Source organism: Globicephala melas, chromosome 4, assembly GCF_963455315.2.
Source record: "Globicephala melas chromosome 4, mGloMel1.2, whole genome shotgun sequence".
Taxonomy (NCBI): Eukaryota; Metazoa; Chordata; class Mammalia; order Artiodactyla; family Delphinidae; genus Globicephala; species Globicephala melas.
In genome coordinates, this window is record NC_083317.1 from 69406729 (window position 1) to 69429934 (window position 23206).

Below are 23206 nucleotides of genomic sequence, written 5' to 3' on the forward strand. Positions count from 1 at the left end.
AAATCTTCAAACATAATTTTGAGTTGAAAAAAAGCACTTAATGCTTCCAACCTCTGGAACTGATCTATTAAGTAATACATAAATGCTAGCCATTATTATTATCTTCAAACCTACATTATTGCACTGTTGTGAGTATTCTGTATACATTAACTTAGTTTTCACAGCATTTTGAAATGGGTCTTATTTATTCCCATTTTGCATATGAGGAAACTGAGTCTCAAAGAGGTTAGATAACTTGCTAATGGACACACAGCCAGTGTAATTTGGAGCACCAGAGCCTGCGCTTTTATCCTCTGAATAGATGAGGAGGCCACAGTGAAGGAGGCAGTGGTTGATGGAGTGCAGGGGACAGATTTGGAGAGAGAAGGAAGGTAGACCCTGAAGGATAGGATTGGATTGGAGCAGGACAGTAGAAGAGGGTAGTAAGGAGATGAGGGGCAGATGATGTAATTTCGGTGGGCAGTGGCATCCCGTCCATCAAACCTGCTTCCTCCAAGGTTCTCTTTGGATTTTAAGTGTGAAGCTTGCTGCAGGTGGGAAATGCAGGTGGCAATTGCCTGAAACCTGGGTTTCTGCTGGCCGAGACAGCAGTGGTGACTGTGGATGTGCAGGATAATGAAGGTGGTGACTCAGACTTCCTCCCCCAGGTCTTTGTGTTCAGTTTTAGACACACAGATGCTATTCATTTATGCTCATCTGTGTATGACAGTCAACTATTTTTCAGTAATTAATTACACTAAGGGATGTAGTAGGGGGGAAAAAGCACTTAAGACCATGGAAACTATTTAAAGAGATAAGTAAAAAGGCTGTCTGTAGTAGGGATGCGGAACATAAAGCCTGGAATGGTGGGGGTGGCCTCTTTTGTATTCTAGGGGGCTCATCCTGTTCTGTTTCCTCGGGTCTTAGATGTTTCTGTCACTCAGCCACCTGCCTAGTTCGATCTTGCATTGCTCTGGCGTCAGAAGCACAATCCTGGCATTACTCAGCAGTCAGCTCATAGGCATTTTGAAGTTAGTTCACTTCCGTGACCGTGCCACTGCTGGACTTGGCAGGTCTGTGTCTATGCTGGTGCAGTTCTGAGGCAGAGGGCCAGCCAGAGGGACTCTTGGAAGCCTTGTGAAAAGCCACTGTGTGTGTGTGCGTGTGCGTGTGTGTGTGCGTGTGTATGTATAGAGTGGGGAGAGCCAGCTGCGATGCTTCACATGCAGAGGCAAGCATTTGTGATTCCCTGGAGAACGATAACCTGGACAATCAGAGGCGGAAACCATGTGGTCATGAAGTAACTATGGGAAGCAGCACTCATTATTCCAGAAATGCTTCCAGTAAACGCCTTTAGGTGATAAATCAAGGACCCAGCACTGGACAGAAGGGTTCCTGATGGAGAGGGTGTGTTGTTTTTTCTTCACATGCGTCTTCAATGTGACCCTTAGAAGGGACTTTGGACATTGCCACTGACTTGGTGGGAGTGGAACTGTGGACTAATAGAGGAAGAAAGAGTGGCCTTGAGGACAAAAATTGATCCTGGAAATTTTGCAGGGGGTTCCAGTCCAGGAAGAATGAACCCCTGAACCCTCCCCTGTAGGAGGAGAAATGTGCATGCAGCTGACAAACTGCCTCGCCTGTAAAATAGGCATAGAAATATCACCAGACGCAACGGTAGTGAGGATTACTAGAGAACACAGGTAAGGTACCTAGCCTAGGACTCGGCACACGGCACGGGCTGGTGGCAAACAGTGGTTTCTTTCCCTTTCCTTGCTTGGCAGTGGGGACCTTGTTTTGTCACTTGTCCTTTATTGTCTCTAGCACAGCTTTGTCAGAGTCAAGGTTAGGGTGATGGTTAAGGTTAGGATAAGAGCTAGTAGAATGGTAGTAATAGTAATAAGATCAGTATCGCCTAGCAGGCTTGTAATAAATACTGAATGAATGAATATATATGCCTAATAGTGTGATAAAGTCTTGGCCTCTTTTTCAAAGTAGAAAAATATTTCTGTATTATAGAAAATAAATGCAGAAAATAGAAAGAATTTTAAAAAACCACTTGTAACTCTAACCTCTAGAAATAGGAATAATTAATATATTGACATTTTTTCCTTCCTATATTTTTCCTTTGGAGATTTTTAAAAGCAGAATTGAATCATATTGGTTATTTAATTTTGCTTCTTATTTTATTCCACTTAATATTATACCCTAAGACTATTTTCATAACATTAAAAACTTTTTATGCATAATAGTATAGCTTGGGAGACACCATATTCTAATTAACCCTATCATTAGACATCTAAGTCATTTCCAAAACTTCAGTGCTGTAGATAACTCTCAGTAAACGTCTTTGTTTGTGGACCTTTGTCTACATCTTAAATGGTTTCTTTGGGATAGATTTGTGGCAATCATGGATTTTTTTAAGGCTAGTGATACACGTCGCCACATTTCTTTCCAAATTTCCCAATTTATACTTCCAGTATGTCTTGCCGTAGAGTTCCACGTCTTCATATTTCTCCAAATTTAAGTTTATATGCTCCTTACTGCCCAGAACCCACTGTGCAAACATTGTCATTACCATTATCAAGAACCCTAATTTAGGGCCATATGTTATGCAAACCTGACCCGGGATTTGAAAGAGTAGAAGAATTGGCCACAGGACCTGCCCTTTGGGGTCTTCCAGGGTAGGATTCCTTTCACTTGCCTAAACTAATAGGGATGTTAAAGGGGACCATACATTAAAGTGCAGATCTGATAAGAAATCTATAAAGACTTAATTGCTTTTTGCCCTTGGTGAATCTTTAGTTTTGCTTCTGGGTGTATTTCAGCTCCTTGACTGGTTGTGTAATTAGTTCCTCGCTTGGCACAAAGTAGTTGTTAATCTTCTCTGCTCTTATCTGAGCTGAGGTCCTTATCTGCCTTCCACTGAGAAAGTTGGGTCTCCTTGGAGTTTGTCTCTGGGCAGCAATGTTGTACGAGCCTGTAAAGCTTAGGTGGGGTCATTTACTTTCTTGTTTAGGCTTCTGAAGTCTATGGCTCACCAACAACAGGCTGATTAGGAAGCTGATGTTTCTGGTTCCACTTAGATTAGGTAAACTTCAGCATTGCTGGTGATATAAGTCCCAGTATATTCAGGTCTTTCAGGAATTCTTGCTGGAGAATCAGGATGATTTAAATTTAGTTCAGATTCATTTGGCTGGAATATTGGAAATGAGAGAGCTCCCTGAATATGGATACTGGAGAGACAGCCTGGCACTGGGGAAGAGGATGTGTTTTTCACTTGGTGGGTTCCAGATTTGGGGTTGTTTCTCCCGCCCCCATTAGGTAATTATTTTCAGCATGTTTTGTATTTCTCTTCCCCTGTCATTGGTTAGGTTCTATCATGTGCCCCTCACTGGTGTTTGGGGTTGTGTATGTTTTTTTGGCATGTATTGGATGCTGACACTTCATGTTATGATACTTTAGTTTTGTTGAGACTGCCTTTACCATGTACATATACTTCTGGCAATTTAGGTATGCTGCCACCACGTGGTGGAGTACATTAGCTCAGCTGCCTGGAAGATACAGATGGGTTTTTGTCAGAGGCTCTAAATGGTAATATTCTGCTCTCTCCTCACTAGACCTTAGATTTTCTAGGCTTTACTTTTCAAATTTTAATGAAACATTTAAACTTAAGTAACCACTAAGTGACAATTATTTTTCCTCAACTACAAAATGGGTTTAATATAATCTTTCCTAGACAACTGTAGTAAATATTAAATAACGTTTAATACTTGAGTATGTAATAATTGTCTCACCGAGGAGAAGTATTCCTGTTTCTAAATTGAGCAAGTGTGACAGCCAGTCCTGTTTCTTCTGGAACCCAGACAGGAGCACTTGGTTAGAGCCACCGTGACTCAGCTAGGACACATGTTTTTCTGAGTCATTTACTGACATCATCCAAGCGTGCATCCTGATGGTCCTACTCCCTCTTTCCCTTTCTCTCAGAGCCTCCCTCCTCTCCCCCCGCCCCCTGCCTCATGCTAGGTCAAGCAAGGACCAGCCTTGGTTTTGAGAACTATTCAAAAACCTTAAAACCAGTACATTTCTCTGCCTCCTGTCTCAGACTGTTCCGTGCAGTCCTGAGCTGGAATTTCATCTGTTTCCATTGCTAGCAGTTTGTGTGCCAGGTTTTGTGCAGAAACTCCTCTTGGCCTGGTACCCGAGGCGAGGTCTGAACCTCGCGCTGTGACACTCTCCACCCTGATTCCCTGTGCCGGAAGAGACTGTCCTCTCATCTCCAGACTGGAGGCTATTTTCCTTTGCGGGAAACTCAGGCTTCGGAACTTATTTGCTGAAGAGAAATTCCCTGTTTTGGACCCGGAATAAGGCAAGAACCACTCCTCCCCCTGACCTAGCCCAGACCGGGATGGAGTGCTCCGTTAGGGAGCCTGCAAATCGGTCCAGATTTAATTCTGTGCATAGATGGGACAATTGTTTAGTTCTTACATACACATCAACTTAGAGATAATGGTCAGATAATCCTCTGGTTTTGTCAGGCTGAACTTGCAGACCAGTGAGGGGTCCCAGTCCTTGCCCTTGGGAAAGCTTGCAGTCTAGTGGAGGTTCTAGGACCCACTGGAGAAAACCAACTAAACGTTCTCCAGGCATTTGTTCCATAAGCATAGCAGTTCAGTGGATGTCATCAGAGATAGTTTATTGGATGTCTAATCTGAACTGAATTTTAAAAGAAGTAGATGGATTAGAACCCTGGAGCTTGAGGCAGGAAGGGATTGTAGAGGTCAGCCAGGCCAGCCCCTTCACTTTAAAAGGATGGAATGCTGTCCAGAGAGTGCGTTGAGATGCCCAGGGCCACCCAGCTGGCCAGTGCTGTTGCTGGTTGCTGTAACCCCACTCTTCCCCCCTAACATGGACAGGACCCGTGGGCCAGCAGGTGGTCCCCAGAACAGCATGCAGTGGGGTCAGGACCTCCCTGGGGTCTTACGTGGAGGGATTGTCCACTGACCCACAAGCTCTCAGGGCCTCTGAGCTAGCTGTGGGTGTGGGCAAAGGCCCGTTGGAGCCCTTCATGTTTAGTTTAAATTCCAAACATGTCCCCCTCCCTTGGGTTTCTCCGTTGGCTCTCCTCAACCTCCCTTGCTGCTCTCAGGTTTGCATCCGTGCCTGAGCCTTCACAGGGTTTTCCACCGTGGAAATCACAGGGACCCTCACTGATGTCAGAAGGCAGGAAGGCTGGCTCCTGGGTGAGATCTCCTGCTCTGCGTGAAGCGGAGCTCCTGCGTTGGCAAAGCCCAGCGGGCCTGGCCCCGAGGGTGCCTGTGAGGGCAGCTGACGGTGTCTGCGTTGGTGGTTTATTAGGGCATGTGTCTGTGCGTGCAGGCAAATAGCAGCGGGCTCTCAAGAACGTGACTGTTACTTAGGGAGGAGGAGACGTGGTGTGCGCAGGCAGTTTTCACCAAAGATTGTTTCCTGGAGGAAGCGTGCGGTTTATTAATGAGGATTCCACCTGCCCTGCTAGGAAACCGGAGCCCCGCTGGAGAAGGGGGAATCCCCGTGAGAGGGTGCGGCGAGGTGGGGATGCAGCGAGAGGAGGAGAAGGAGTGGTGATGGCAACAGGGATTGCAGTGAGCAGGGTGTCCCTGGTACACGGCACACTGTGGCAGCCTCTCCTGAGTCAGCTCTCTTCTCTCTTCTCTGTCTCCCGGCTTTGGAAAAGCTCCCTGTGTTCTATAGCTGGGGTAACTGAGACACTGTGGTTAGACAGGTTACAGTCTTTGGAATGTGGATTCAGTCTTTGGTCTACTACTCACAGATGTATGAGCAGTGATTATAATGACATTTTTTTTACAGTTAAAAAGATGACTGGTTTTTTACCTGGCCTGACTATGGGAAAGAAGGGGCAGATGGTGAAGGCCAGAGGAGCATGGCCCTGGAGTTGGTCTGGGGAGGGCAGGGGAAAGGCTGTGTGGAGAGGTTGTGGGTTTTGGTTTCTGTTCATTCTTTCTTTCCCTCGCTGCTTTGGTTTCCATTTCATTTCTGTTTCATGTTCTGAATGCCCTAGAAGGAAGGGACAGACAGCTCTGTGAAGGAGGGTGGGAAATAGGACAGGAGGCTGAGGTTGGGAAATGGATATGTCAGTTTCCACCCCAGCCGCCTGAACCCTCTGCCACCTGCCCTCTCTGGCCAGCCAACCCCAGACTTCTAGGAGCAATGGTTCTGGTCCTTCTCCCGAGTTTCCAAGCTCCTTTTCTCCTAGCCGAGAGTAGCTCCTTGCAAGTGCCCTGCCCCAGGCCAGTCTTGCTTAGAAAGCAGATCTCTTCCTTTGGTGAACGGGAGTTGTTATTTCAGAATCTGTGAGACTGTAAGATAATAACCTGGTGGGTTAACACATGCCAGGGTTTATATGCAGCTGACCAGGCTGGCCCTGATGGGAGCCTTCCTTTGGAAGGCTGCATCCGTTTACCTTGGTGCTGATCAGCCAGCCCATTTCTGGAACTCTCTTTGGGAGCTCCCTTCAGGCTGTGGCATGCTCCTTTGACTATCTGCAGGATGGCAAATCTTTGTTCCTTCAGAGGTTTTTTGGTTCTTGATGTTTAGAAAGTGTTTTGTTTAAAGATGACATTGAGCACAAGTCAGTATTGGGTGCAGAAGTCCTGCTGTGTTTTTTAGGCCACGGACCTGTCGCTTTACGGCCACACTTGGGAGTCAGGAATAATCTTGGGGCCTGAGTCTTTACCACACTCTGTCCAGTGATACAAAAGAGAATCAGCCACATCCTTGCCCCTGGCACAATTGCAATCAGAGTTTTTTAATTTGTTTGTTTAAACAGCTTCATTTGGGTGGAATTAGGCAGCAGACTTTAAAGTGGTGGGAAATGTAAACCTTCCTAACTTGGACTCCATTGTGCGGTCTCCCTGGCACGCTGACTGGGCAAGAGTTGGGTTTGCTTCTGGTAAAGTCGAGGGTGGGGAACAGGCAAGGGGGAGATCCTAGACCTGGAAATGGGCAAGGAAATCTCCAGAACCTTTACTGTAGTGGCACCTAACCATGGCTGTACGTTCACATCACCAGGGAAATTTTAAACAATGCTGAGCCCGAACCCCAGACCAATTAGTCAGAGTCTCCCCACTTTACAGAGAAGATATTGAGGCTTCAATCTAGGATAAAGGATCAGCTTTGACCTTTGCCCCCCCAGCCCCGGTATCACAGGTCAGAGGTACAGAGGCAAAAGATATGTTGTTAAATGAGTAGAAAAGACACAGATTGTTTGGAATAATCATGACCTGGAAAAGTAGACAGAGAGTGTCTTCCAGTAAAACAAAACAAAACAAAAAACAAGAAATGAAACATGCAAAAGCCTCTGGATGGATTAACATGGTTCCTGAAGAGGCTTTGATGGTAGCTGAACGGCCTCATGACCGAAAGCCAGCTGATGGTGGACAGTCACGTGTGAGCCTGCCAAGAGGTACAGGACAGGCACGGGAGCCCTCCCACCCCTCTGAAGTCCCCGCTTCTCCGTTCCGCATCCAGCCAAACAGGAGCCTCCACGTTGTGCAGGATGAGTTTGAGGACTGTCTGCGTGACTGAGCTCTCACTCGCTCACCACGCAACGTTCCCTCGAGTGGCTCATTTCTCTGTAAGGCACTGCCTCCTCCAGCTGGTTTGTACTGCTTCTGGTTATACCAGTAGAAAGCTTAAAACAGGTGCTGATGTGTCTTCACACGTCACCTCCTGCTGATTTCTGGTTGTTTAAGAAAGTGGGTGTGGTACAGTTTGGGGCAATCAGCAGAGAACTGCTAAGACCCAGATGTAGAGAGCAGACTTGAGCACACAGGGAGGGGGAAGGGTAAGCTGGGACAAAGTGAGAGAGTGGCACGAACATATATACACTACCAAATGTAAAACAGATAGCTAGTGGGAAGCAGCCGCATGGCACAGGGAGATCAGCTCGGTGCTTTGTGACCACCTAGAGGAGTGGGATAGGGAGCGTAGGAGGGAGACGCAAGAGGGAGGGGATATGGGGATATATGTATATGTATAGCTGATTCACTTTGTTATACAGCAGAAACGAACACACCATTATAAAGCAATTATACTCAGATAAAGATGTTAAAAAAAAAAAAAGAATAACACGAAGGAGCAGAAAACAGGCTGACACAGATCAGTGTGATGGACAAAGTATCGAAACAAAATCTGGACCCTACAGCCATGGACTCTCCATGGCCTGACAGTGGCATGAGAACTCGGGCACAAATGGGTCAGGGCATCGTTTTCTCCTCAGAACTCCAAGGACATTGTTTGTTCCTCAAATTCTGAATGGAGAATTCAGCTCATAAAATGTTTTCAGGGAGGGCTTCCCTGGTGGCGCAGTGGTTGAGAGTCCACCTGCCGATGCAGGGGACACGGGTTCGTGCCCCGGTCTGGGAGGATCCCACATGCCGCGGAGCGCCTGGGCCCGTGAGCCATGGCCACTGAGCCTGCGTGTCCGGAGCCTGTGCTCCGCAACAGGAGAGGCCAAAACAGTGAGAGGCCCGTGTACCGCAAAAAAAAAAAAAAAAAAAAAAAAAAAAATGTTTTCAGGGAGACATGGGTACAGCGCAGTTCTAGGGAAAGTGTGAAGTGGGCGACTTCTTGGGGCTACTCTTCCTTCTGCCGTTTTCTGGTTTCTGTTTGCTTGTGGTAAACTGTCTGCACACAGTGGTAAGACTTCTTCATCATCCTTCCAGTTCATCCTGCATTGCTGGGCCTCTTTACTCCTGGGGGGCCAGAGCTGTGTGTGGCAGGGCCCTGCTGCCCTTGTGCAGCAGGAAGTCCTCCATCTGTCTTGTCCTTGCTGTCCCTCACCCACTCCTCAGCGACTAGTCCAGCCCTCTACCCCAGTGTTCAGTTTGTCTCCTTCCCTGGACTACTTAGTGAATAGGTCTGATTTGAAAGCTACTTCTGCTCCATCACTGCTCAAGTGCTGGGCCTTCCCGGGCCCCCAACACTAGGATTCTGACACCCTGTATACCGCAACTAGTACCAACTGAGCAGCCTCCAGCAACACACACTAAGCAGAAACCCTTGTGGCCCCTCCCCTGGTCTGCCGGCGTGGTGCTCATTGCCGATCGCTGCTCCCCCACCTGCCACCAGTATGGATCGATGTTACATTTATTTCAGCAGCTGTTTCAAGTGAGAATCTGCCACATATTCATAGGTATGGGGTAAATCTCAGGTGGCATCACAGGATTTGGGGTAAATGGGGTCAGGCCATCTCTGTGCTGCTGGAGTGAACAGGATGTTCCTCATTCCTGGGGAAGGAGCTTTAGCACTCAAAACAGTATATACCCTGAGCGTCCAAACCAGATTATTTGATGTCTCAGTTCCAGAGTTCTTGTGGCTTAATAGAAGACCTGAAATGGGCAGATTGACAACTGGATGTCTGACACAAATGGCTGAAACATCCACCCAACTGTGTGACTCTGAGCAAATTCCTTCCTCTGGAATTTGCTGCCCTCAGCTCTGAAATGAAGGATTAGCAGCAGTAAGCTTTAAAGTTTCTTCAGGCTCAAGCATTCTGTTTCTCTCTGAGGCAAGGTAGCATGACAGATACTGGAATCACACTAGATTCAAATATGATTTTACCTTCTTCTGGTGACTTTAGCAAGTTATTCAACCGCCCTTGGCCTCAGTTTCCTTAACTGTAGGGTGGGATAATAAGAGCAGCTACTTGTGAGTTTCATGTGAGGAATAAATAAGATAATGCGTATAAAACGCTTAGCAGGCATAGATTCTCATGTGCTCAATAAGATTAGCTTTATCATTAATATATGTTTATGTCCAATTTTAACTTAAAAAAATGGCCACTCCAAGTTTGGCTCTCGTTTTATATTTCTCTCCAGCTTAAGGTTTTGAGCTCCTCGAGATTTAGAGCCAGGTCTGGCTGCTGGTCTCCTGCACGCTTATGACTTCACTGTGCCACTTCCTTACTGTAATGGAGAATCAGCCCCCATACAGGCTCTTTTCCACCTTAGGACCTTTGCATAGGCTGTTCCCTCTGCCTGCGTTATTCTTTCTACAGCGTTCCCTTAACTAGGTCCTTCTCATAGTTTTGGTCTTTGTTTATATGTCATCTCCTCATAGTGGCCTGACCACCTGATAAGTTGTTAAGACTTATCACAGTTTGCATTTATTCTTTTTATCTAGCTAATGTCTTGTGTCCATCTCTCCCGCTAGTGCCTAGCACTGGGCCAGCCACAAAGTAAGTGCTCAATAAATATTTGTTAGATGAATAAATTAATGAATTAATGGATAATATGTTTATAGGACACCATATTATTTATGTCATATTATTATATGACACCATATTATTTATGAAGCCCCTTCATAACTAGGCTCTCATCATGAAGGCATATAAATCTCTGTAAGGGATACAGAAATTGATCAGCCAGAGCCTGGCTGTAGTTACCCCACACGTGACAGCTGCCATGCAGAGTAAGCACAAGGTTATGGCAGTGCATGGGAAGAGCCCTTATCCCAGTAGGGATGGAGTGGGATGGGGCAGGGGTCTGTCAGTGAGAGACTCCTTGGAGGAAGAGGCATGTGAGTTGAGCTTTGTGAGTAGAAGTTGCCGAGGCAAAGATGGGGTTGAGGTGGGCGAGCCCACAGGCATAGAGGGATGAGAGGCCATAACACAACATCAGGACTAATCACGATGTTAATAGAGGCATGGATAATATGCTGTTTGTTTTGGCAAGGGGAAGATCAGGGAAGACCCCAGGGAGAAGGTGACCTCTGAATCTGACCCCTTAGCCAGATGATAATGGGAAGTATCCAGTGTGGTTCACTGATGTGGCCTGGATGGAATCCAGAGAGATGATCTGAGCTTCACTGAGCCAGGAGCCTGGGGAGGAGCTGAGGGAGCAGGGAAGTGGTAGTTGGGTCCCTGAGGCCAGACCTGTAACCCAGGGTAAAGCCCTGGCCTGTGGTTGTCACCGACAGGTACTCTGCCCTGCTGTCCAGGTCCCAGAGCAACCTTTAGCTCGAGACACTGGTACCTTAATCCCTGCTCCCTGAGCTAAGGCCATTGAGTCTTCTAATGTGTGAAACAGGACTGGGAAATAACAGTGGCTAAGATAGAGGAGGCAGATCCACAGGCCAGCAAGCAGACAGGTCATGTGAGTATGTGCATGAAGGCACTGAAGGCTTCCTCCAAAGGCACTTGAAAGTGTTATAAACCACAGTAACAACTGTATCTAATAAAACCGCTTTGGGGGACTGGGTTTAACGGTGGGCTGCTAAACTGTGATCTCTGCCAGCATGTGGGGGGGGCGGCGCTAGGAGTGCAGAGGGTCAGGGATGCCATGCCTCTTCCTCATTGTCCACATGGAGGCCCTCCTGACCTGGGAACATCCTCACAGAGTTCTCAGCCCAGTGGGTCAGGAGATGGCTCTGGGGCATCAGATGTGGGCAGGATCCACAGGGACCCAGAGAGGCACCCAGAACTTGCCCGGAAGTTTAAGTGAGGCTGCCAGGTCAGGTGTATGATAAGAAGCAGACAGGGAAGCTCGGGAAGGCAGATCTCCAGCGGGCATCTGGTTGAGCATAGATAGCTATATTGGGGAGGGCAGCCACCAGGCCCTTCAGGGAAAGTCTCTCTAGGCTCACAGAGGAGGAGCTCGGTCTTTGCAAAAAGAACCAGAGAAATGCATTTCGAGGCCAGAACTCCCACAAGCCTGGGCTTGCAATAAATGACTCCCTTCAAGAGAGCATGAGGCAGGCTTCCCTGGTGACGCAGTGGTTGAGAGTCCGCCTGCCGATGCAGGGGACACGGGTTTGTGCCCCGGTCCGGGAAGATCCCACATGCCGCGGAGCGGCTGGGCCCATGAGCCATGGCCACTGAGCCTGTGCGTCCGGAGCCTGTGCTCCGCAACAGGAGAGGCCACAGCAGTAAGAAGCCCACGTACCGCACAAAAAAAAAAAAAAAAAAAAAAGAGCATGAGGCTATGGAGAGAGCAACCCACTAATACTTTTGACAGACTTGTGTATAGCAAAGCTGTTGGCCCACCTGGCAAGCACTGTTCTGACTGCACGGTTGTGTGCTACCTCCTGTTTATTAATGCCGGTCCTCATCTGATGTAGACAAAGTGTGTATCATTAAACTCTCGCAAACCACACCTATGAGAGTCTAGGTGTTGTCCTTGGATCACCTAGGGAGACTCCTGGGCCTCATCCCAGACTGATTTTCATCAGAATATCTGAAAGGGGTCGCTGAAATCATCATTTTAAACAAGGGTCCTGGGTGATGATGAAGTCAGTAAAGTTCGAGAAGCGTCGGCATCAAGTGGCACAAACGCTGTTTCGAGGTAGCACGGGCTTGCTGAGCGCAAACAGCCCCAGTGACGTGATGAACAAAAGAGTAAATGGTATAGAGCTGAGTACAAGAACTATCTGGTCAGTCATCCAGTCACTCAGTATACATTATGTCCTGGGCCCGAGAGCCCCTGAGAGTCCATCAAACAGTTCACAGTTGGAAGGGACCGTAATTTATCACAGAGGGTGAGAAGATGGCCAAGGGGGCCCAGGTCTCAAGCCCCCGTCGGGAAGCTAGTGGGGCAGGGGGGAAGGTGCAGTGGCTGCCTCTCTCTAAATCGGGGGGCATGGGAGATAGAGAGGGTCGCTCACCCTCCTTTCCCCTCCTTAGGTGGATTTGAAGGCCTGCTGCTCCAATCCTCACCATACACAATGCAAATTCTGCCCCTGAAAATTTAATTTGGGCTAAGAAATATCACTGAAAAGGTAAATAACCCAAAGGGAAAAGGAAGGCTGCCTGTTAGTTATGTTCCAGTGTAAATTGGTTTGCTGCGGCTGCTCCCCATGTGAGCACACTGAGTGAGACGAAGGGAGGTCTGGGGGCATGGAGGCTTGGGGAAGAGGGGGGCTGGGGGCAGCCAAAGAGCAGGGTGTGGACCCTGGTTGTTTCTGGAGTCAGGGAGACAGGGCCAGGGGAGGGTGTGTACCAAATGCCACCTCTGATGATCCTGACACTTCCTCCCATCATCTCAGAGACCAACCAGGAAGACTGCTTCCCTGCTCCACCCATGTCCTGCCCCAGCACCCACTGACACTGCCCTGACCAGCCGGACCAAGGCCTCTTAGTGGCCAAGCGCAATAGTTCTCATCTCAGCTCATGACCTACCTCTCTGCGTCCTTTGACGCTGTAGTTCCTCCTTGAAATCCTCTCCTCCCTTATTTCTTTTCCACTCCTCTCCCGGTTTTATCTAACTTCTCTGCATTTGTTCCTCAGGCTCATCTCCTTTCTCCTCCCATCTCTTAAAATTGATATGCCCATCAGTTCTATACTGGACTCAGAAGGTTCTTTTCATCTTACGTGTCTTCACTGGGTGATCTCACCCACTTCTGTGCATATCTACTGCCACAGTTCATGGATTTATTCATTCAGCAAGTGTTATTGAACACCTACTATGTGCCAGGCACAGTATGACTCCCAAGTCAAAATTTGCAACCCAGATTCCTCTTTTAATCTCCAGACTATATTTCAAATTGCCTTCAGAATTTCATATATGTATGAAATGTATGTATGTATGACTGTGGCTCTGTTTCTTGAGACAGGGATTCAGGTACAGATGATTTACTAAGGGCATGATCTTTAGGAAAGACCCATAAGGGAGTCAGAGGAGCAGAGTAGGAAGGGGCAGGACTGAGCAAGGCTGTGGTCTCAGATGAAATCTAGCTGGAGGCTGACTGGGGGAGTGAGAAGCCTCTGGAGCATAAGTCACACTTCAGAGTTACCCCGCCTTGAGGGAAGGGCACCCCTGTATAAGAGAAGCACTGGCCCCCTGGGGCGGGGGTATAACTGCCCAGGCATCCTTTGGAAAAGGTAAGTCAGCCAAAGGTAAGTCTCCTGACATGGTCTCAGGCATAAGCTGATTGCTGCAACACATATGGAACTGGGAGCTGGGCACAGTGGTCAATAAAGAGGCCCTGCGGGGGACACCAACTATGTCTCCTCCAGCAGCTAAGACTCACGTAGTACAGATCCGTGCCCAGCACCATTGTAAGTGCTTTATGGGTATTAACAAATTTAACCTCTAAAGTAACCCTGTAATGTAGTTACTGTTATTCACATTTTACAGCACCGAGGTTAAAAGTAACTTGCCTAAGGTTTCTTGATAGGTAAATGATGGAGCCGGGATTCAGATCGAGGAGGGTTGGCTCTAGATTCCATACCCTTAACTACCACTCCTCCTTCCTCAGTGTATTGAGTCTTAGCCTGGCCCGGGCACTGTGGGCACTGGGTAGTGAAATCAGTACAAACAGCCCTGCCCTCATCGAGGTTACTTTCCAGTGAGGGAAAATGGACAATGAATAAGTAAAATACATGACCCGAATGGTACTAAGTGCTAAAGAGACCAATAAATCAGGGAAGGGAGGTAGGGAGTGCTAGGTGACAGTGCAGCTATAAATCGGGTGGCCCAAGGAAGACTTCACTTAAGAGGCATTTTAGTCCAAAGGAGGAGGTTTCTCTGCTTCTGTTCTCCTGCTCAGTCTGCTTGACCCTGGTTTACTCTCCCTCTGCACAGCTGCAGGGTAACCTTCCCAAATCACTTGCTCACGTTCCATCCCTGAATGACACCCTTCAGTGGTTCCTGATTGCCCTTAGGATAAATGCACCGCTTCTGCCATGGTACAAGGAGCGTCCTGACTTGAGGCCTGCTTCCACTCCTGCCTCTTCTCTGGAAGCCCTGCTTCTACCGTTGCAATGCCCAGGCAGGGCAGGAGTACAAATGGAAACCCACGTACCCTATATCTAAATATTGAAAATTAATACAGCAAGCTAACGAACTGTTAGATAAAATGTGTTCTACCCTGCCACCTTGACAAACATACCTTCACAGCGACCTAGGAGGCCAGCTTCAGATTCAGGTTTGTTGGACCCCTGGGTTCCATGCTAGAACTCGGCAGTGCAGGGAGCTCTGCCTACCTTCTCACAGCCCAGCTGTGTCTCCCACTGCGGGGGTCCTCATGCGTGCACGTGGACTCCCGGCTCGCACATGCATGTTTTAGCCACACCTCAGGCCGAGGTGCTCATACTGGTGGCGTTCCTTACCCTTGAGGAATTGGACTTGGGAGAGAGGCACACATGGGCCAAGGAAGCAGGTAAAGACCTTTGAGCTGAGAATTTTAGGGTTTCGGGTACAAGGAACTTGGTCTAGAAAAGGATGGGGGCAGCATGGTCTCTTTCTGTCAAGTGTCCTCGTTCCCTGGGGGGAGGGTGTGCAAGAGGAGGGTCGGAGCCCAGAGTAGGGCTCTCTGAAGCATTCAGACAGCAGTTCCTCATCACTCTGCCTCTCGCCCCTGTGCCTAAACCAAAGTGAATTACTTGAACTTTCTGAATATGCCATGCTCTTTTGCTTCTGTGATTGTGCAGACTGCAGAGTGGAGGTCATCCACTTGGATTCTTTGCCCTAATTTCCCCCATCTCCTATGAGCTCCCTAATCTCGTCCCCTCATCATGACCCTTCACCCCACACCCAGTCACAAAAAGACCACACCTAGTGGCAACATGGTGGGTCACATTATATAGTGACCTGAGCTTGGGCTTTTGGAGTCAGTGGTCGTGGTTTTGACTCTGTGCTAGGTACTTACCAGTCATGTGACCTTAGGCAAATTCTGTGCCTCAGTGTCATCATCTCTTACATGGTGATAACCATGCCAGGTTTATCCATCATGAGGATAAAATGAAATAACGTATGTCAAGTGCCCAGCCACCATCCCTGGCACAATAAGTATGCGATGAAAAGTTCTTTTCCCTCCTCCAGCTATGTTCCTTGTTTCAAACCAAACACAGAAAGCACCTTGGTAGATTAGCTGTTTTCACAGAAAGATGCCAATTAGGTTATCTCTCAGCATTCAGCCCCTGGGCCTCTTTCCCCATCTCCTGAGCTAGTGAGAACTTCCTAGAGAGAATTAGGACCTTATTTCTCTTTTAGTTGTCAGAAGTCATTCGTTAATAGAGTGTAAGCTATTCCTGATGACCACATTTAGATGCTGGGATAGTCAAGCTCCAGCTCTTGGTAGCAACAGTGACTCTTTGTTGTTAGGGACAGGGTTTCGTCATGTCAGTACAATTATGGTAACAGCGATGGAGCCTGAGGAGCAGGTGAGCAAGGAAGTCGGTCATCTCTAAGGGAAGGGAAGACCCACAGTTACCGTGCAGTGCCTGGCATAAGTGCGTGTGCAACAAATGTGAGTCAGGCTAAATGAAACTAAGCTCAGTGAGAAAAGCCATTAAACTGCCATAGAAAAATAGGTAAAAGAAATGGTCAGGTTAAGTCACGGAAGAAATTCTTATAGGCCAATAAGCTATAGCCAGTAATCAAAGGAATGCAAATTTAAATGTAATGCCATATTTTTCTTGGAAAATTGGCAAAGATTTAAAAAATTCAGTGACCAGTGCTGATGAGGATACAGTAAAGGGGCGGCGGTGGGTACTCTCAGCATTGCTGGTAGATATATAAGCTGCTGTGCCCTTCTGTAAAGCAATAATGAGGATGATTTAAAAAAGCTGTGGTGTAGGTATTAGATGGACTATGTGTCATTAAATATAACTGTTTCAAAGAAATGTTAGACATGAGAAAAAATTCTGTGTTACAATGAAAGGTAGAACACTATATGGTATACAAATTACATGTACAAAAAAGACTGGAAGGAAATAGGCCTGAGTATTATAAATCCCTACCATTAGTATCTCGTATACAGATTTTTGAATATTCTAACTTTTCTATAATTACTGGGTATTTTCTCATAATGGGAAAGAAATTCTGTAATTTAAGAAAAAGGCACATTGGTTTCAGACAATAAGGTAGAGAGAATTATTTATGGAAGACCCTGGCCACTTACTGACTCAATAAGTGTCAGAGAAGGAGAAGAGGTAACTCCTTTCCTTTGGGATATAGGATTTGTGGAGAAACAAAAGGCTCAGCTTTCCGCCTTGCTGAGTCTAATCCTTTGTGTCAACAAGAAGAAATGGAAAGAGTGTCTCTCCTCACCTGGCGAGTTTCCTGTGTAACTGGGAGGCCCAGTACGCTGCCTTATGCTTGAGACATTCGCACAATCACAGGAGCTGTGGTCTCTTCAAAAGTCTGTGACATTTTCATCACTGGCTGAGATTTGAGAATGAAGCCTGAAACAGGGTTTTGTTTCCTTTTGTAGCCTAAATCCTCCCATTGTGGCCTTACCTCCAGTAGCTATAAGCGATTGGTAGGTGGCGGTGCACGACTGTGGGGCATGCAACATGCACAGGGCTTTAAGCTAGTACAGTCTGGGTAATAGGAAATTAAGCCAAACAACCTAAGGAAATGCTACACCAGTATTTATATAAACATGTGAATTAACCAAAGTCCATTTTGAGTTAGAAAATAAATACACAGGTTAAATAAATGAAGGATAGAAGGAAAGCCCTCTAACTACCAAAACATAGACTTTCTTCCAAATTGAGGTGTTATAACTGTTTTGATCTTTGTTTTTTTTTTTTTTCTTTCAATTCTTAGGAGTTATAAAGTCCCAAGTGTTTAAATAAACTTTGCTACTTAATAAGTTATGTCGCAACGCCTTGATTCACTTAGCCCGATTAGTTTCTGGTTTTCAAGGTGGTCACTGTCACTTCATCTGGCCTTGATTTCAAGAGTAGTCTCCCCTGTCTTAACTTCCTGAAATGTGCCTTCTTATACCCTGACTCTTATAATGGAAGTACATGAGACAATGGGACCACATCCACTGTCTAATCAGTCCCACCCTTGTGGCCATCTGAGAGTAATCAGCGTGGCTCGGCAACCTTAGTTTTTCAAAGTTGACATACAATTTGAACTACAAGTAATACATCTTAAATACAATGATGTTATCAATACCTTGTGTACCATCTCTAATTAATTGGTAGAATTGGCCTAGACCCCTTTATTGAAAAAGATTCTTTGGCCCAGGTTGGGTTCAGTGGTAAAGCATAGCAGTGGCTGCCGTTGATGTGGGCCCGGGGAAGGACAGCGTTCATGCCAAGGACTTTCCATCGCAGATCTAAGGGCAGCAGCATCCCTGACTCTAGAGAGCTTGTATTCAAATGGAGAAAATATGATTCAACCCAGGAGCAAGAGGGAGAGACAAGAATTAAAAGAAAATCAAACATAATAGTGAATACCGAAACTGTAAACGTCCCAACAAGTGCAATTGACTACAGGGAAAGCTGAGTTACTTGCTAAGTGCTGGGAGAAGGCAGATGACCTTGGTCAGATGGGGTTAATCTCGAAAGGTTTTCTGAGGCAGTACATTTTGAGTTGGATTGCAAGGCAGCCAGGAGACCTGGTGTGAAGTTGGAAGGTTGGTCCAGATAAAGAGGAATGCAGGTTTCCAGATGCTTTTTGACTGTGTACTCCAAAGTCTCAGTGGCCCAGAGTGACCGTGCCTGACCTCTGACCTCCCCACAGTGAGGACGTGTGCAAACGTGGCTTCACCGTCATCATCGACATGCGAGGCTCCAAGTGGGACCTCATCAAGCCCCTCCTCAAGACGCTGCAGGAAGCCTTTCCAGCCGAGATCCATGTGGCCCTCATCATCAAACCCGACAACTTCTGGCAGAAACAGAAGACCAACTTTGGCAGCTCCAAATTCATCTTCGAGGTGAGGCCGACCTCTCTCTTAGCTCCCGTTTTCCTTCCCCTTCTGCCACCCACCCATTTCTCACCTGCACTTCTCCACCTTCCTACCGTCCCCAACATGTCAGGGGCTGATAATTCAGGATTCCTTGGCCACTGTGGCCTTGCCAGTGAGAGTCTCAGAAGGAATAAGAGGCTCCTGCGATTGTCCCAAGGGCACAGAGTCATTAGGCAGTCCTGTTACTACTGATGAGTATAAATCAGAGCAATTGTTTCTGGGGGACAACTTTGTAATTTGGGTCAAATGCCTTAAAAAGAGTTTATATCCACTGATCTCTCAATTCTCCTTCTAGGAAAATATTTTTAATATAAAAATTAAAACAGAAAGATGAAGAACTAATGATAACTATAAACAAAAAATGTCTACAAGGATATTCATCACAGTGTTTTTTGCAATAATATACACATATGTATACACAAATATTTACATGTATGCATGTCTATACATGCACATATGTATAGTTCGTATCCTAAATATCCATTAATTTGGGCAGCATTAATACACAAATACTATGAAGCCATTAAAAATCATATTTAGAACAATAGTGTCATTGAAAAATGCACATGATATATTGTTTTTAAAAAGACAAGTTATAGGGCTTCCCTGGTGGCGCAGTGGTTAAGAATCCACCTGCCAATGCTGGGGACACGGGTTCGAGCCCTGGTCTGGGAAGATCTCACATGCCACAGAGCAGCTAAGCCCGTGCGCCACAAATACTGAACCCACGTGCCACAACTACTGAAGCCTGCGCGCCTAGAGCCCGTGCTGCACAACAAGAGAAGCCACTGCAGTGAGAAGGCTGCACACCTCAACGAAGAGCAGCCCCCGCTCGCCGCAACTAGAGAAAGCCCATGCGCAGCAACGAAGACCCAACACAGCCAAAAATAAATAAATAAAATAAACAATTTTTTTTTAATTTATGAAAGAAAAAGACTTTATAAAACAGTATGGGCAATATAATCTGAAGTTGGTTTTTAAGAGTATAGTATATGGAGAGGAAGACTGAGAGATACATGAAAATGGTTAACAGTGTTTTATTTGAGGTGGCTGGATTATGTTTTTCTACTTTCTTTTGACAATTTTGTATTTTATACTCAGCAAAAACATGTTTTTTAACTTGATTTTTCTAGAGGCCATATGTGTCCCCTGAGAATTTTTAATGACAACACATTAAATCAATGATTTAGGAACCTTTGTTCCAGCCAAATCCGAGCTGTTCTCCTTTCTCGGAACTCTGGCCCCCATCTGCAAGAGGACGAACCCTGTGTACGTGTGTGTTGGAAAGGCAGACCTGCTCTTAATCTAGAAGCAACTTCTGATTCTGGACGTTTGTCTCCAGGGGCCGGGAGCGCCTTTGTGTGGGGTGGTGGCCCCAAAAGATTGTGAGCACAGCAACCTGACCACCTGAGAAGCAGTTCTCTGTGTAAATAACACGAGAAATTTGACTTGGTGTAAGAACAGTTAACTCTCATGCTCCCCCAGAACCCCTTCCCAATGCTAGGAGTCCTGTAGGGAAATAAATGCTTTGTGTATTTTTTGGTTTGTTTGTACAGAAGCGGTGACAACAGGCCTATAAATTTATTAGCTGAAGCGACTGGAAACAATCTTTCCAAGTCTTGAAACTTTTGCTTCAGCCTAGCTGCCCAGTATTTCCCATCTCCCTGCACCTCCTTCACCCCAAATTGAGCACGCTTGTCTTTGCCTCCTAAACAAGAAGAGCAGGAGACAGAGGTGGGGGCTTCCAACTCAGAAGAATATTTATGACGTAGTGTTTTATAAAGAGCAGATGCAGTACTTAGTGCAGACCGAGATGGTAGGTGCTACAGAGATGAGAGTCCAGGCTTGTTCAATGGCAGATACTTAATGAATAGTTAGTGAATAATCATGGGAGACTTCCTGGAAGTGGTCAACTTTGAGCCAAATTCAAAGGGGAAAGGGCTGTAACACAGGGCTTTTCAGGGTTTAATGCGCAGATTCTCCTGGGGATCTTGTTAAAAACAGATCCTGACCCAGAAGGTCTAGGTGGGGCCTGAGATCCTGCATTTCTAACAGGCTCCCAGGTGGTGCCCATGTTGCTGGTTTGAGGGCTGCATTTTGAGTTGCAGGGATCTGGATCAGCAGAGGCTTGTGCCACTGGTTGCACATTAGGAGCGTTTAAAATCACCCCTGCCCAAGCTCCAGTCCAGGCCAACTAAATCAGAGTTTCTAGGGGTGGGGCTTGAGCGTCAGTGTTTTTTTAAACTCCCCAAGGGACTCTGATGAGTTTGAGAACCCCTGTTTCAGACACAGGCAGCTCCTTCCTGTGCCTTTGGAAGGAGATAGAAGGAAAAGGGGGAGAAGAGGAGGCGATGCCCGGAGAGCAGCAAGACAGAGGGAGACGAACTGCTTTTAAGGGTTCCAGTAAGGATGCAGCCCTCAGATCGTCCTGATGAGCACTCACAGGGGCTGAGCACGTGCTCCATGCTGGTGCCCTCGGCGCTTTACACACCGTCAGGTTTAATTCCAGCACAGCCCGAGGAGAAAAGCATTATTACCTCCATTAGACAGAGGACGAAACAACGGCTCTGCGAACTTAGTTTGCCCGGTTCACACAATTAGTAAGTGTAGGGCTGGACCCCGAATCCAGATATTTCTCTAGTAGCCTCTCCTTCTCCAGCAGAGAGAATCGAGAAATCCTGTAGGAAAGAAACAATCTTTCTTGGTACGTCGGGGTGGTTGCCTGTGCCGTCATTTGCTGCTCTGTGTCCTGGAGACAAACATTCTCCACTCTGCTCTCCAAGAGAGAGAGACTCCCTGTCCCCCGAGCCACCCGAGTTCACTGCATCAGAGAAGGGCATCTGCTTGTGGGAAGAGGCAGGAAGATCGCCTCTGAGACCCTTGCAGCCCAAGACTGACCCACACTGCTTAATCCAACCATGAGGATATCCTAGGTTTTAAAGCTATTGAGAACTAGACCCCCTAAAATTAGATTCAGTCTGTTCTTCCAGCTTCTGATTCTAGCATCCTGAGCCGTGTTGTGGCAGACTTGGGGATGGGAAGGAGGAAGATGAGAGCAGTAGGAACATAAAGGCAGTCTTCCCTTCAATGGCAAATGGTGAGCAGGCGGAGAGGCTCTTTGAACCAGTAAGCCTGTCTTTTGAAACTGCCAATCTTAGCTGACCAGGGGGCTGCCTGCTCTCCCATTTGCCCTTTCCCAGGCAGGCTGTGGTCATTATTATATGGACTTATCTTGGCCTTTCCCCTTGACTTTCTCTCTTCTGCCTACGGCTGCCCTGGGGTCTTCCCCTGACTTGCCGCAGCATCACTGAGTCTCCCTCTCTGTGTCTGCCCATCCAGACGAGCATGGTGTCCGTGGAGGGCCTCACGAAGCTGGTGGACCCCTCCCAGCTGACAGAGGAGTTTGACGGCTCCCTGGACTATAACCACGAGGAGTGGATCGAGCTGCGGCTCTCCCTGGAGGAGTTCTTCAACAGTGCCGTGCATCTGCTGTCGCGCCTCGAGGACCTGCAGGAGATGCTGGCCCGCAAGGAGTTCCCCGTGGACGTGGAGGGCTCGCGGCGGCTCATCGACGAGCACACACAGCTCAAGAAGAAGGTGCTCAAGGCCCCTGTGGAGGAGCTGGACCGGGAGGGGCAGCGGCTGCTGCAGTGCATCCGCTGCAGCGACGGCTTCTCAGGGCGCAACTGCATCCCGGGCAGCGCCGACTTCCAGAGCCTGGTGCCCAAGATCACCAGCCTCCTGGACAAGCTGCACTCCACCCGGCAGCACCTGCACCAGATGTGGCACGTGCGCAAGCTCAAACTGGACCAGTGCTTCCAGCTGCGGCTCTTCGAGCAGGATGCTGAAAAGGTAGGAGGGTACTGGCCAAACCTGAGCAGGGCTGGGGTGGGGGGCATACGTAGCTTTCTAGGGAGAATGACGGAGACTGCTAGTCCAACCTTTTAAAGCTCCTCTTGTGGAGTGTTTATTATGTGCCAGGGATTGTTCTGTGCACCTTGTGTAAATTAACTTATTTTAATCTGGCAAGAGTCCTATGAAGTAGGTGTATTATCATCATCCCATTTTACAGATGAAGAAACTGAGAGGCTAAATAACTCGGCCAAACTAGGAGGTGCAGCATGGCTGCAGAGTCCACGCTTTTGCACTATTGGACACTGCCCCTCTCAGGGCGTGCCGTGCGTAGTTCAAGCCGGCTGAGCAACAGGAGTGACAATGCTGTTACCAGCCACAACAACATGACTTAGCGGGTACTGCCCTGCAGTGTATTTGACTATTGACAAAGCACTTTCGCATACAGTCTTATTTAGTCTACGCAGCCCTTTTTGGTCCTTTGAGGTGGCTGGTGGTGGGTGTTATTTGATCTCAGGGCCACAATGGCAGACTTGACACAGGAATCCAGCTGTCTTCCATTTGAAGTCCAGGGCTCTCTTCCTGCCATACCACTTCTTTCTGGAGGTTTTCCCTCAGCTGCTGCACACTTTGTCGAGCAAGATATTTTTCCAGCAGTGAATTTTCAAAG

General features: G+C 47.3%; 1 protein-coding gene across 20 annotated transcripts in view; it reads left to right on the top strand.

Moving 5' to 3' along the window:
• The window catches only part of KALRN (kalirin RhoGEF kinase), a 646553-nt gene that overhangs the window by 198183 nt on the left and 425164 nt on the right, over nucleotides 1-23206 (top strand). For all 20 annotated transcript variants that reach the window (XM_060298164.1, XM_030858647.2, XM_060298165.1 and 17 more), the window contains exons 4-5: nucleotides 18459-18651; nucleotides 22024-22536. In XM_060298164.1, the coding sequence (XP_060154147.1) occupies nucleotides 18459-18651; nucleotides 22024-22536 (706 nt within the window). The remainder of the gene's footprint in view (nucleotides 1-18458; nucleotides 18652-22023; nucleotides 22537-23206) is intronic.